At 41.3% G+C, this 16,335-nt stretch overlaps 1 protein-coding gene across 6 annotated transcripts in view; it reads right to left on the reverse strand.

The window, feature by feature from the left end:
- LOC102920420 (NACHT, LRR and PYD domains-containing protein 1a-like) overlaps positions 1-16,335 on the reverse strand; it is a 140,992-nt gene that overhangs the window by 33,994 nt on the left and 90,663 nt on the right. For all 6 annotated transcript variants that reach the window (XM_076542800.1, XM_076542799.1, XM_076542802.1 and 3 more), the window contains one exon: positions 483-2,160. In XM_076542800.1, the coding sequence (XP_076398915.1) occupies positions 483-2,160 (1,678 nt within the window). The remainder of the gene's footprint in view (positions 1-482; positions 2,161-16,335) is intronic.

Genomic DNA, 16,335 nt, shown 5'->3' on the forward strand with positions numbered 1-16,335 from the left:
CCTTCATGCTGAGTGCCAGGGTCAGACTGCCTTCATTGATACAAGCTGGGTAGTGAAAACATAGGAATTCTCATACATATGATTTCTGAGGTGATGGGGCAAGACATTATGGCCAAGGTCACAGTCATGGGCAAGGAGGATGGTTGTGCAGGCGCTGAATAAGCAGTTTCTCTGAGAGAAAGCATGGTAAGAGAGAGGTCCAGTAATTGTGGGCCATTTGAACCTTGTGAATGGTGAAGATAATTTGAATCATAGAATGTAGGTGATCCCCACTGAAGCATAGGGAGAGATGGATCATAGCACCAACATACAGTCAGGCACACATAGGCAAATAGAGAAAGGTGGTCAGATTCAGCAGTTAGATGTCATTGGTGACCTGTATCCTGCTGCCCTGGAACCAGCTAAGAGTGCTGCTGGTGCTCAGAACATGTGTGCTCATGGGATCCACAGGGGGAGAGAGGGGGCTGTGTCTGGATACTCACAGAACCATCCTGGGCGTCATCAGAGTTGGTCCCTGATGTTCATTCCAATTCAGCTGAAGCCTCTTCACATGGTGGCAGTACTTAATGCAGAAAGTGACCACCATGAGCTCCATGTCTGTCTGGACCACCAGGTGCTTCACATTTGTCTGGAACCCTGGGTGTGTCATATCTGTCGTGTCACATGCCTTTTTTTCTTGAAGATTGTTCATCACCTGTGTCAGGAACTTTTCATTCTGAGTCTCATAAAAACAATGAAACAATCCCAGAGAATAGAGATTCTGGTGCTGGGGCAATACCCTGGCTTTATCCAGCACTTCCCATATGGTGTTCAGAGGCAAGTGGGTGGTGAAGATCTTCTCTATTTCATTCGCAACTTGTTCACTCAAAAGGCCAAACAGGAAGCGTATGGTGGGTGCCTCAAACAGGTCTTGCCTTCCATATACTTCTATCAGTGTTTCCACAACTCTGTAGTTTTCCATGTCACTGCATTTCTCCTCATTATTCCCCAAGATGCAGGACATTGCTGCAAAGAACTCCTGGAGACACAATTGCACAAAGCTGTAGCTCTGAGAGCTGGGTTGCTTTTGAAGGACACCCATCTTTAGGAAAGTGGCAATGACATCCTTAGATAACCCTTGCTCACAGAGATCTCTCTTACTGAACAGGGTCCTTCTTCTGCAGATCCCCTCAGCAGCCAGTGAGCAGAGAACTCTTAGATGGGTCCCTAGGGCATGATTTGAGAGAGTCTGTGAAAGATATTTCAGGCAGAGGGCTGTGGTTGTCTGTGAGGTCAGTGAGAGGTCTCTTCCCTGCTCCATCTGTTGCTTCAGGCAAGTGCAGACCAGCCAGGATACCCAGGGCACCAGACACAGTGTTGAGAGAACTGGGTTTGAGTCAACCAAGCTAAAAGCTGTAATTGCTTCGCTCTTCTTTGAAAAATATTTGTTGAAATATTCCTTCCATCCAGACTCAGAGAAACCCAGGACTTCCACCCAACATGGCTGCCACAAGGAAGGAATAAATTTCTGGAGAGCTGTGGTCCTAGCTGTGAGTAGCAAGGAAGCGCCAGGAAGCATGGATTTCCTCAGCAAACTGCCCAGCAGTCTGTGCACAGGCTGTGGCTGGCTCCAGTGCAGACAGAGCTGAGGATTCTGCTCCTCCAAGACCCATGCTGGCTCATCTATACCATCCAGGATGAAGAGCAGCTTCTTGGGCTGAGACAAAATCTTCTTGATGGGAGCTACAGGCACAGTCTGGTCTTTTGCTATGAGCTCAGCCAGACTCAGCTTCTCACACTGGGCCAGCTCTCTGCAGCTGAGGTAGAAGACATGCTGGAAACGATCCCTGTAGAGCTGGCCTTCCTCCCATGCTCTCCTCACCTGCCTGGCCAGCGTTGACTTCCCAATCCCAGCAGCCCCCTGTAATATGACTAGTTGAGGCTCTTCCTGTCTATCTGGGCTTGGATGAAATAAGTCTTGGATCTCAATCAGATGTCCTCTCTCCTCTGCTACACATTGATGCCAGCTTTTTCTGTCCAAAGTCTCCCAGCCTCTTGGGCAAGAGTTTTGTAGAAGTAGTAGCTGTGTGAAATTTTGGAACAAATCCTCTGTTTTCAATGTCTCTATGAAGTAAAGCTCATCGTTTTCTTCCAGATTCTGATATATTTTTGGAACGGTTCCTAAATAAAGGAGAGAAAGATGGAGCATAAGTGTACACAGTAGAGTTGTTTGTTCTTTCATTCCTTTCTTTCTTCATTCTTTTCATTCTTCAATAATTGGATAAGCTTAGGATCTATCTAAGCTGTACAACAGACTGCCTGTGGGCACTAAGATATCTGAACAGTGAAGTGCAAAGAACTTGAGCTTTAGAGTCGAAGATTCTTGTTCAAGTATTCACTTGACCTATAATAATGCTGTGTGACCTTAATCTACACACCAGATACTTATCAATGTCCTACTCTGTGCCAGGCCTGCTTTTGGGGCTGAGAATAAAGGGTGAGTTCACAGATACATCTATGTCTTTGTTCAATCTATGCAATGATCCAGTAGCTCCACTGAGCTTTGGCTTTCTAATCTGTAATTTGGGGGCTGTGGTCTATCCTTGTAGGAGGTCATGGAGTACTGGGAGATTACAGAGAGTGGAGTCAATGTCTGCTCCTGACAGATCACATTGGCCCCCACCTTTGCAGTCCTGACAACTTCATTTTATAAGTCCTGGGATTCTTATAAGTCTGTTGGGATGGTCTTGGGATGCCTTAGAGTTTATGTTCAGGACATGGACTTGTCCCTATCTCCAGGACTGGCAATCCATGGGTTATTTTGTACTGCCTCCCAGATCATTGGTAACAACAAGCCTTGTTTGTGGCTACTGTTTGGGTGCCTTTTGTCCTCTCTGAAATTCATGTAGAAACTCAGTTGCCAGTGTGGCAGTATGGGGAAAAGGGTCTAGTGTGAATGTTTGGAGACATGGAAGCAGGCCCCTTATTAATTGATCAATACTTTTCCTTTAGGAATGGGCAAGCTTTTGGGGGAAGGAGTTCCCTTTCTCTCTTGAAGGTAGCTGCTTGCCAGTATAATTTTTTTTTCTTAAGTTAAGCAATCATATTCTCTACTTGAACTTCCCATCTCCAGAACTACAATTTAATATACGTGTTCTAAACAAACATACAACAAAAACCCAAAAACCACTGTGTATGATAGTGTAGTCCTGTAATTCATCACTCAGAAGACAGAAGCAGGAGAATCAGGACCTTAGAGCCAGCTTTCCCATATGGTGAGTTGGGAAACCTCCTGAGCTATAATCATCAATCAGTCCAATCAATCAATCAGTCAGTCAATCAAACAAACAACAAGAATAACAAAAGTTTCCCAGTCTCTGTTTCTTGTCCTGCCAATGGAAAACACAGGAACACACTTGCTCTTGATGTCACCTGTTCCACCGTTCACCACAGCACACTTCGCTGGCTTTCTCCCTCCTTCCCTACTCCTTCTTCCTCCAGCCAGTGCATCAAAGGTGTCTTCTCTCCAGTTTCAGACCTGACCACAAATTTCATCTCAGCATCTTCTTTGGAAGAAACTTAAGATAAGACAGATAGGATGATGCTCCATAGACCAGAATCCAGGTTCATCCCTTAGCACCTGCCCTTTGCCCAAACTACAAGGCAGCTGCCTGTCCTGTCCTGGTCAAGGTGCTGAAGAAAATTTGGAGAGCTCACAGATTGTAGCATCAATGCACAAAATTAGCCTTTGAGAGTTTGGCTTCATGGGCCAACTTGCCTCTGAAATCAAGATCTATAGATCTGCTCTCATTGTCTTCTGTGGGAAAACTTCTAACATCTACTGAGTGCACCAGGCTGGTCACTCATGTCTGTGGCCAAAGTCTTCCTGGCTCAGGCCATGTCAGCCCCAGGTGCAAAGGAAGGAGTCAGTTCTTCCAAGGCTATGCTCTGAAAGATCTTCCAGCTGCAATGTATCTGTTACCATGCACACATCTAAATTTTCTTTAGTTCTGTGACACTTCAAAAGCTCCTGGTGCAACAAGATGGTTCAGAAGTTAAAGAGCTCTCAGCAGAAGCATGTGGACTAGAATTTGGATCCCAGGGCCCCATGCACATGCTGTGTTTGCACTGTGACCCCTGTTACTTCAGGTTCAGTAAGCGGAGACATGAGATCCCCAGAGCAAGATGGCTAGCTAGACTTGCTCCATTGACAAGTTCTGGATGTAGATGATGGGAGATTCTGCCTCAATGAATAAAGAGAGAGCAACTGAGGAAGATTCTTGACATCAATTTGGGGTGTCCACATACACACAGTGCAATTTCTAACATATGTATGCCCAACATGTGCAAATATGCATAAACATATGTATCCACAGCATACACATACACAAAATGAAAAGGCCAATTAAAAATCTTCAGAAAATAGATGGTAATGGGAAATATCCTATTAAATGAGATCATCCATGCCTAGGTAGACAAATGCCAAATTTTCTCTGCTACATATAGATTCTTGGTTGATATATTAAGATTTATATGTTTAATTTGTTTTTTAAAGTTTGTTAATTTTTTTTGAGAATTTCCTACATACATACTATAGTTATATAATTTCCAGCCTTCTATAACTTCTCTACCCCTCCAACCACTCCTCTGTCGCCTCTTTCCCATTAAGTTCACTTTTTCTTTTTTATTGATTGTTATACAGATACATACATATATGCATTCATACATACATGCATGCATGTATGCATGCATACATACATAAATGCATGTATACATACATTCTCTGGAGTCCATTTAGTTGCTGCTATTATATATTTAATTAGGACCACTTGGTATTGGATAACCTATGAGGGACTCATCTCTGGAAAGACTGAGTCTCTCTCTCAACAGCCATTAATTGCCTGTAGGTTTTCATTTAGAGGTGGGACCATGTGATACTTATTTGGAGTGTCTCTAGAGATCAAGAAGCTATAATGAGACCAATAAAGGGGTAGAGTAAGGCTTCTTAACTGGTGTGGGCAGAGGAGAACCCCTGTGATATGAAAATGGGGTTCAAAGTTGAAGTGAGGATAGAGATTGTGTGACAGGGAGGAGGAGTGTGTGGGAATGGGCTAACCAATACTAACAATGTTTGAAAGATCATCTGAAAACACAACACTTTGTAAACTAATCAAAAATATAACTTAAACAAATGTAGGCTAGCGAGCAATGGGTCCACTGTGCTTTTTTTAGAAGACATGAGTAAATAGGAAAACCTCAATGACAAGCGTGGAGTACCTCCCTAAGAGTTAATCAGGGAAGATGCAGAGACTCCAAAACCAGCAAAGCCTGTTGCTGTTGCTCTTGGTGGTCTACCAGAACTCAAGTTAAGACCCTATTTCTGAAGACATAAAGTACTTTTGTTATAGGACTTAGAGACTCCAAGTTGGAACAGTCATGAAACTTCTTCCATCCTGGCTAACTTTCATAGTACTAGGTGTTATGAGGCTGATGGGGGAGAAAACCCATCAATGCTATTACCTGGTGATGACCCTGAATGCTGCAATAGTGACATGCAGGGCAAGACACTCTCACTGGTGCAACAGTTGCAGGAAGGTTACAGTGTAACCAATTGCCTTTTGATTACATTTAGGAATTTCTTTCTTCCTCTGTCTCTCTGTCTCTGTCTCTCTGTCTCTCTCTCTGTCTCTCTCTGTCTCTCTCTGTCTGTCTCTCTCTGTCTCTGTCTCTGTCTCTGTCTCTGTCTCTGTCTCTCTCTCTCTCTCTTTCTCCACAGAATTTCTCTGTGTAACAGACCTGTGTGTCTTGGAACTTACTTTGCAGAACAGGCTGGCCTCAAACTCATAGATAACCATCTCCCTCTGCCTCCTAAGTGACAGGATTAAAGGTGTGCACTATACACCCAGCTGATTTGAGGTATTTCTGATTAGATTTGAATTTCCAGGGAGGGAATTCATGCTTGGTACTGTAAATGTGGTCTAAAGTCCATGGCTCAGGAGGTACCAGGTCCTAGGGGAGGACCTATTGTTGTTGTTTTGCTAAATGGACATACTGTTAATCTGCCTTCTGAATATTATGTTTATTCCCATTGACTAATGTTTCTATCAAACTTGTCCAGAGAAGATTCTCTCTGAAGTGGGCAGCAACTAATGTAGAGACTCATATTCAAATGCTGATTAAGTATCTGCTATATGTTTGGTTCTAAGTAGGTTGTCTGAGTGGGGTAAAAAGAATGAAAAAGTTGGAGGACAATAAGGAGTATGTCCCTGGAAATGTGTTTTTCTAGATGTTACATGGCTGTTGTGCTCATGAATTCACTACAGCTATAGTTGTTTGTACATGACTTATGCAATCCCAACCCAACAAGTTCAGTCATTATTCTATCAGGCAGCACTAATTAGATTGAGAGGTTTAAAAAACAACAACAGCAACAAACAAGCAAATCAACAACAACAACACAAAACAAAAGAAAACAAAATAAAATAAAGGGAGAGGAATTGAAAATGGGAGCAGATATTTTGGGAGGGTGTCCTGGCAGAGTGAGAAGAGAGGAGTTAGGAGTGGATATGATGAAGCTACAGTATATCAACATATAAACTTTTTAAACAAATAAATAAAACTTATGCTAGATCTGCACTCCCAGACATAGCACCCCTCCACTCTGCTCACTCCACAGCTGATTCCAGGGATGCTGATCTCTTTCTAGACCCTCTCCCTCCCCATGGGCCCCACCTGATCACCAGGAACATATTAAATTAAACTGATGGTGTGGAGACATAGATATTCTAACTGTATTCTCTGGAGCATTTCCCTCCCAAAATCCTGATAGCTCTTCCCAGGGACCATAACCTTCTCCTCATACTTCTTCCTTCTTTGGGACTCACTAGATCACGGACCCTTCTCCAGCTCGAATCCTCTAGCCCAGGCTTATGGTACAAAGACAAAGGTAAGCTACAGGTGTTCTGTGTGCGCCTGGCACAGCCACCCAAGCAACTCTTATTAACTCATGGTTGCTTACACCACATCCATCCTTCATGTTCATCTTGGCACACACATCCTGTGCTTAGGTCCAGCCTGTTGAGTCTGCCTGATCCTTCCCTGAGTACTTTTCCCAATCTCCAGACCTGGCCCCAGCACAGGCTGATGAGGTCCTCCTGCACCCTTCCTAACCCCAGGTTGAGGCAGGGTAGCACATCATATGTGTAAGCCCAGCCCGCTGTTTCTATATCAGAAACAGAAGCAACAAAAGATGACCATGTGCCCAGGTGTCATTGCAATAGCAAGATGAAAAATCAAGACAATGTTTGCCTCCTCTCAATTCAATAGTCCCATAGAAACGTTTTTTCAGGGAGAATTACCCAGATGAAGCCTAGGACCAAGAATTTAGTTGAACAATCATAAGCCTCAAAGAATTAAGAAGTTTAAAGAAGTCAGAAAAAAACTAGATCAATAACTTAAAGAGAATGAACTCAAAGAAAACAATTGCCTGGGTCTTGTTCAAGAAAATACAAACACAAGACTGAATGAAACACAAAGATAATAAGGAAAACTGAATTCAACAAAGAGACAGAAATAGTGAAGAAAACTCAAGCTGAGCTGAAGTTGAAATTGAAAATCTCAAAAACCCAATTAGGAAACACAAAGGAAGGCCTTAGAAGTAGAATGGATGAAGCAGAAGATAGAATACCAAGACTCAAAGATAAAGTAGAAGAATTAGATCACATAAGCAAAGAGTATTCCAAAAAATTTAAAAAATGGATGAATATGTAGGAACTATCGGTATCATGAAAAGACCAAATCTTCTATTTATAGGCACAGAAGAAGGAGAAGATGGTCAATGAATACACTAGATCTTCAACATGATCATTGAAGAAAACTTCTCCCATTTTAGGAAAGATAAACACACAGAGATATAAGAAACACACAGAATACCCAATAGGCAGGACCAGAACAAAATCTTCCTATGATATATTATAGTTACTGTGCTTCATACACAAAACAAAGAGATGGTAGTGAAATCTAGAAGAGAAAAAACAAAACAAAACCAACACAAGTCACACATAAAGGCAAACCCATCAGAACAACAGCTGATTGTTTCATGGAATCTTGGAAAGCCTGAAGTCCTGGAGCAATGTCTCTATGTTTTAGAGGCCATGGATGACAATCTTGATTCCCTGTTACAGTCAAAGGAGAAAGAAAACCTTTCCATGATACAAGCAGGCTAATAGAATTCATGTCTACCAGGCCAGTTCTGCACTGAATAGTGGAATGAATTCTTCTAATGAAGAGAGGAGCAAGCAGAGCTAAGAGACAGTGGAAGGAAAACAAATAGTCACTGAAACACAAATGTGACTAAGAGCACAAAGGGCAAACAACAACAACAACAACAACAAAATTATACAACCAACACACACACTTTTCAATAGTATCTTTAAATATTTATGTCATATGTTCTCTAATAAAAATGGCTAAAAAGGATTAAAAAACCGAAGCCTGGATTATAGGAGCCAGAGGGGTCAAGGACACAATAAGAACATGGCCCACAATATCAACAAATCAGGGCTCATAGAGGCTCACAGAGACTGAAATGACAATCATGGACCCTGCATGGGTCTGAGCCAGGAACTCTGCATATTTGTTATGGTTCTGTATCTTGGTGTTCTTTTCAGATTTCTAATGGTCGGAGTGGGGTTGTCTCTGACTCTTTTGCCTGCTCTTGGGACTCCCTTTTTCTTACTGGGTTGCCACACTCAGCTGTGGTATGAGGGTTTGTGCCTAGTCTTATTGTAACTTGTTTTTTTACCATGTTTGGTTGATTCCCCTGGGAGGACTGCTCTTTTCTGAAGAGAAACAGAGGGGGAGTCAAACTAAGGGAGAGATGGGGCATGGGACTGGGAGGAGTAGAGGGAGGGAAAGCTGCTGTTAGAATTTGTAGTAAATAGACAAATTCATGGAGATGAATCTATTCACTACTCATATAATAATTAGGTCAAAGAAATCAAGAAAAATAAGAATAATTCTGTAACGAAATGAAAATGAAACAAATGAACAAAACCAAAAAAGACAGAACAAAACCTCTGGGATGAGTTAAAAGCAACACTATAAGGGAAATTTATAGGTCCAAGTACCTACATTAAATATCAGAAAGCACAGATAAATGACTCAATGAAGAAACTCAAGAGTTTGAAAAAACAAGAACAAACCTACCAGAAATTGAGGAGATGGCAAAAACCAACCAACCAACCAAACAAACAAACAGGAGGAAGAAATAGAAACAGGGAAAACAATACAAAGAACCAATGAACCTAAGAGTCATTTCTTTGAGAAGTTAAAGAAGATTGACTGGTCTTTGGCTCAGCTAACCAAGAGAAAAGAAAAAGAGAGAGGACTCAAATGAACAGAATCAGAAATGAAAAGGGAAACATTACAACAGGCACCAAAGAAATTCAGAATGGTACAAGAAAATACTACAAAAACCTGTACTCTACTGAGTTGGAAAATCTAAAAGAAATGGACAAAATTCTGGATTCATCTACACTCCACAGTTAAACCAAGAAGAGATCAACAAACCAAACAGGCAAATAACAAATGAGATTGAAACAGTCATAAAAGGCCTTCGGACCAAAATCAGCCAGGCAGAGATGGATTTACAGCAAAATTCTACCAGAAATCTCAAACAAGATGTCCAACAGTCCTTCTAAAGTTACTCAAAACAAACAAAAGACCAATCCTCATAGAAACAGGAGAGCTTCCAAACTTCTTCTATGAAACCAGTTTTACTCTAATACCTAAACCAGACATACACACACACACACACACACACACACACACACACACACACACACACACACACACAAAGAGAGAGAGAGAGAGAGAGAGAGAGAGAGAGAGAGAGAGAGAGAGATTCAACAAAAACTTTTAAAAACTACATTCCAAATTCCCTGACAAAGATGCAAAGATCCCTAATAAAATACTTGTAAACCTAATACAATCATATATAAGAAGATCATGCATCATGATCAAGTTGATTTTATACTTAGATGCAGGGATGATTCAACCAACATATATAAACTAATGAAGATAAATCATATAAATGGTCTTAAAGAAAAAATTACATGATTATCTCAGTAGGTACCAAAAAAATCCTTTGACAAAATCCAACATGCTTTCACGAGGAAAGTTGTAGAGAGAACAGGATCAGAGGACCCATACCTCAACATAATGAATGCTCTAAAGCTAACACACAGCTAACTTTTTCCTAAATAGAGAAAAACATCAAAGTAATTCCATTAATTTCATGGATGAGAGAGGACTGTCCACTATTCCCACTCTTTTTCTTCCTTTAATTTTTTTTCATTTTATTTTTTAGTCTATGTGTAATGATGTTTTGCCTGTATGTATTTCTGTGCCCCATGTGTGTGCAGTGCCCTCAAAGGTCAGAAGAGGGTGTCAGATCCCCTGGAACTGGACTATCAGACAGTTGTGAGCTGCCATGCAGGAACTAACCCAGGTCTTCTGGAAGAGCAGCTGGTGCTTTCAAGTGCTGAGCCACCTCTCCATCACCCCTCCCCCATTCCTTTTCAATATAGTGCTTGAAGCAGTAGCTGGAGCAATAAGACAAGAGAAGGAAATTAAGTGGATACAAATGGGAAAAGAAGTCAGATAATCTCTATTTACACATGATATGACATTATACATAAGAGATCCCAAAAAGTCCACCAGAAGAATTCCTTAAATGATCATCAATTGCATCAAAGTGGCAGGATAAAAAAAATTGACTTAACAAAATCAGTAGCATTTTTATACACCAACACCAAATACACCAAGAAAGAGACCCTGGGCACTTTCCCATTTATAGTAGCACCAAAAAAAAAAAAAAATAGGAATAAGCCAGCTAAGAGGTGAAAGACTTCTACAATTAAAACTTCAAATCCCTGGAGAAACAGATTGAGGAAGACATTAAAAAATGCAAAGGGCTTCCATGATTGTAGGTTGGCAGAATATTGTAAAAATGACCATTTTACTAAAGTAATTTACAGATTCAATAAAACCTCCATCAAAATGCCCACAGCATTAGTAAAAAATTAAAAATTTTCCTTTTAAAGGAAGATTTATTTTATTTTATGTATATAAGTATTTTGCCTGCATGTATGTATGTATACCACATGCTTGTCTGGTTGGTTCCCCATGGGGGTCAAAAGGGGACATTTGACTTGGTAGTAGAGTTACAGATGGTTGTGAGCCACTGCATGGGTGCTGGGAACTAAATCTAGGTCCTCTGCAAAAGCAATAAGTGCTCTAAACCACAGAGCAATTTCTCCAGCCTCTGGACTCACCACAACATTATTTATTTTTATTTTTACTTTTTAAATTAAGTCTCTCTCTATAGCCCTGGCTTTCTAGAAACTCACTATGCAGATCAGACTGGCCTTGAACTCTCAGAGATCTGCCTTCCTCTGCCTGCTGAGTACTGGGATTACAGATGTGTGCCACCAAATCCCACTTCACCACAACATTATTCACAGAAGTAGAAAATGAATGCTAAAATTCATATGGAGCCACAAAAGACCCCAGATAGCCAATGCAGTCCTGAGCTAAACATTGCTGGAGGGATTACCTTTCCAGATTTCAAGAGTTATTACAGAGCTATAGTGAAGAAAGCACTTTGATACTAGCTCAAAAACAGGCATGTAGGCCAGTAGAAAAAAAAGTTAAAGATCCTACCATGAACACACCTAACTACAACCATCTGATAATTAACAAGGATGCCGAAAATGTACACTGGAAAAAAGTCAACATCTTCAACAAGTGGGCCTGGCAGAACTGGATATATATGTTTAGAAGAATGAAACTGGATTTCTTTATCACCCTGCATAAAAACCAAACCCAAATGGATCAAAGACATAACTGTGGAACCTGAATACCGAAACTTCTAGAAGAAAACAGGCTATAGGATATAAGTGTAGGAAAGGGCATTCTTTTTTTTTTTTGGCTTATCATTTTTTTTATTTATTTATTTTACAATACTATTCAGTTCTACATAATAGCCACAGATTCCCTTGTTCTCTCCCTTCCTGCCCCCTCCCCTTCAGGATTTCATTTGCCCAGTAATTAAGTCCAACCACTGATAAGTGGGACCTCATCAAACTGAAAAGATTCTGTACATCTAAGAAAACAGTAACTGAACAGGATGCCCTCAGAGTGGGAGGGGATCTTTGCCAATTATACATCTGACAGAAGATTAATATACAGAATATATAAAGAACTCAAAAAACAAGGAGTCAAAAAACAAATGGTTCCCACTCTGACACTACATGGAGTGCTAGGACCCAGAGACTGGATGGCTCAGAGACCTATGGTAAAACTAAATACAACTGGAGAAAATGATATTCTGCTCAAATCATAGATTGCTGACTACCCTAGTTGTCATCAGAGAGCTTTCATCCATTCACTGATGGGAACATATGCAGAGACCCACAGCCAAACATTAGACTGAGTTCAGGGAATCCTGCTGAAGCGAGGGAAAAAGGAGTGTATGAGTCAGAGTGGTCAAGGACATCACAAGGAAACCCACAGAATCAACTAACCTGGGCTCATAGAAGCCCATAGAGACTGAACCAACAATCAGAGAATCTGCATGGGACTGATTTAGGCCCTTTACATATATGTGACAGTGTGTAGCTTTGTCTTCTTGGGAGACTCCTAACAGTTGACTATTTTACTGGCTTTTGGATCCCTATGGCTCACACTCGGTTCCCTTGCCCAGCCTTAATACAAGGGGAGGTGCTTAGTCCTACTGAAACTTGATGTGCCATGCTTTGTTGATACCTGTAGGAGGCCAGTGCCTTCCTGAACAGAAACAGAGGTGTGGACTGGGGGTGAGTGGGAGGGGAGCAGGGGAGGGAATGGGATGAAAAGAGGGAGGGGAAATGCAGTCTAGATGTAAAGTAAATAAATAAATTTCATAAAAACAAACAAACAAAAACATATAGTCAAATTAAAAAATGGGCTATGGCACCCCTAGTGCATGAGCCGGCTTTTTGGAGCCTAGTGCCTATGGTGAGACACTTTGTGCAGCCTTGGTGCAGGGAGGAGGGGCTTGGACCTGCCTCAACTGAATGTAGCAGGCTCTGCTGACTCCCCATGGGAGACCTTGCCTTGGAGGAGGTGGGAATGGGGGTGGGTTGGCGGTTTAGGCTGGGGGGGCAGGAGGAGGCAGGACAGGGGAATCTGTGGTTGGTATGTAAAATGAATAGAAAAATATAATAATAATAATAATAATAATAATAATAATAATAATAATAATATAAAGAAAAGCCCAGCCAAGGGTCTTCTACTTTGAGGCCAAAAAAAAAAAATTAAATAAAAACACAAAACAAAAAAAATGGGCTATGGATTTGAAGAGAGTTCTCAGAAGAAGTAAAAATGGACAAGGAATATCTTAAAAAGTGTTCATCATCCTTAGCAATTAGGAAAATGCAAAGTAAAACAACTTTGTGATTTCATTTTACCCCAGTCAGAATGACTAAGATTAAGAAAATAAGCAAAAACAAACACTGGGGAAGAACCAAAGAAGACAGAACCCTCATTCACTGTTGGTGGGATTGCAAACTGGCCCCTTGCTCTAGAAATCAGTGTGGAAATTGTAAAAATGAGCTAAAAACTGATCTAGTATCTGATCCACCAGCACCACTCCTTGGCATATGCTCAAAGGACTAAACATCGTACTCCACAGAAACTTGCTCAGCTATGGTCATAGTCTCTCTATTCACAATAGCTAGGAAATGGAAACAATGCAAATGCTTCAACTGATGAATGGATAGTGAAAATGTGGTACATATACAAAATGGAATACTATGTAGATGTAAAAAATGAAATAATGAATTGGGCAGTTATGGTGGTTTGAATGTAATTGGCCCCATAATCTCATGAAGAGTGGAAGGTGTGCCTTTGTTGGAATGAGTATGGCCTTGTTGAAGAAAGTGTGTCACTATGGGGGGTGGGCTTTGAGGTTTCCTATGTTTAGGCTACCACCTAGTGTTTCAGTTGACTTCCCGTTGCCTGCCAGATGTAGGACTCTCAGCTGCCTCTCCAGTACCATGTCTACTTGCAAGCTGCCATGCTCCCAAGCATGATGATCATGGACTGAACCTCTGAAACTGTAAGCTAGCTGTCCCAAATGAATGCTTTCCTTATCAGTGTTGCTGTGGTCTTGGTGTCTGTTTGCAACAATAAAAACCCAAACTAAGACCGCAGGTAAATGGAGGTGATTAGAATGTGTATTACGTGGTGTTACTGAGGCCTAGAAAAACCCACTCAAGTTTTCTCTCATTTGTGGTTCTAGTGATAGATCTTCAGAGGTCATTATGTAACCTGGAATAACTGCAGAAACCAGGGAAGGAAAAAGGGACCATGGGGTGGGAAGGGGCCCTAGAGAGGAGAATATAATGATAAGATTCTACTAAGGGACAAATGGGCAAAATGAAGTGGTGGGTCTGTAATAAGGGAGGGGGAAGGAGAAGAATATAGAAATAGAAAGAAGAGGGATAAACCACACTAAGGATATTATTTAGGGAAAAACATTGCTTTATATGTACTTAAAATTACATATATTACTTCTAAGTGTATGTGTATATATGCATATGTACACAAATATACACATACACATTAATGAACATATTCCATTTGGGATGATATGCTTCTATAAAAGCCATAGACTATCTAATATAAACAGGCATGAGAAACCTTCTTGTGAGTTGTTAATGAAGGAAGTGCAAGGGAATCTCAAAACAATAGAGGCTATTACTGTTGCTCATGGTTGCCTCTTAGAAGTTGAAGAAAAGTCCTTATTGCTGAAAACACCTCACACTTTGGACACAGGATTTGGAGGATTCAAGGTATATGTGATCCAGAAGTCTTCTTCCTCAGGACCAGCTTTCTCTGTTCTGGAAGGAACTATGTGAATTGCCAAGAGTGGAAAGCAATCAATAGTCCTTCTGTACTGGCTAATTTTATGTCAATTCAACATAAGTTAGAGTCATCATAGAGGAGGGGGCCTCAATGAGAAAATGCCTCTATAAGATAGGGTTGTGGGCAAGCCTGTGGGACATTTCCTTAATTAGTGATTGATGGGGAGGGTCCAGCACATGGTGGGTGGTACTATCCCAGGACTTGGGGTTTTGGGTTGTATAGGAAAGGAGGCTGAGCAAGTCATGAGGAGCAAGTCAGTAAGCAGTACTTCTCTGTGACTTCTGCATCAGCCCCTCCCACCAGATTCCTGTTTTGTTTGAGTTCCTGTCCTGACTTCCTTTGATGAAGAAGTGTGATGTGGAAATGTGAGCTGAATAGCACCCTTCCCCCAATTTTCTTTGGTCATGATGTTTCATCACAGCAATAATAACCCTAACTAAGACACCTACTCAGCTGTGACACCTATGAACCACGATTATCAGCATGGCAAGATATCCTTAAAGATATAATGGTAGCACTTATATCTGGGTGGTAACCAACAGCTGCCTAATGGGACTTAAAGGTCACTCAATAGGAAGGAAATAATGCCTTGTGCTGTAGACCTAGCCAACCACCCATGGCTAATGAGGTCATGGATTGTAGAGGAGATGCTACTATTGTCACTGTACTAAACCAGTCTAATCCCCAACTGCATTCTAAATACTTGTCCTTATATCTGAAGATAAGTGTAGCTCTTACCCATAATCATGAATCTTCTTTTGAAGCAGATGGAGACCATGACATAATAATAGCTCTGACCCGGAGGTCAGAGCTATTAGCAAGCCATAGGAAAGCAGGGCAGTGGTGGCTTATGCTTGTAATCCCAGCACTTGGTAGGCAGAGCTAGGTAAGTCTCTGTGTGTTCAGGGATACAGCCAGCATTGGATACACACGCCTTTAATCTCAATACCAACCATAGAAGACCTGGAGGTCTATACAGACAGGCCGTGACGAGGTGGTCATGTGGTTGGGTTTACAACCAATGAGAAGGCAGAACAGAAACTCTATAGAAAGACTTTAACACAGGAAGTAGCTCTGGTTCGGAGAGATAGGACCACCGCAGGAGGAAGGTTAAGGTTTTAGCTCTTAGCTCTGACATCTTGGCTTTCTTCTTTGCATTGGTTCTGTGTTTCTTATTTAATAAGATGGTTGGTTACATCTACAATCTACAACACAAACCCTACACCTAAAGCTCAGGAAACACTGTGGAAGAGGAGGAAGAAAGGTTGTAAGAGCCAGATAACTGGAAGTCTGAAGTAAGATTGTGTCTGGAGATATGGCAAGGAAGCTGCACCCATGAAATCTCAACTGTATGGCTGCTTACACAGGACTTGAACAATGACAACA

Source organism: Peromyscus maniculatus, chromosome 8 (assembly GCF_049852395.1).
Source record: "Peromyscus maniculatus bairdii isolate BWxNUB_F1_BW_parent chromosome 8, HU_Pman_BW_mat_3.1, whole genome shotgun sequence".
Classification (NCBI taxonomy): Eukaryota; Metazoa; Chordata; class Mammalia; order Rodentia; family Cricetidae; genus Peromyscus; species Peromyscus maniculatus.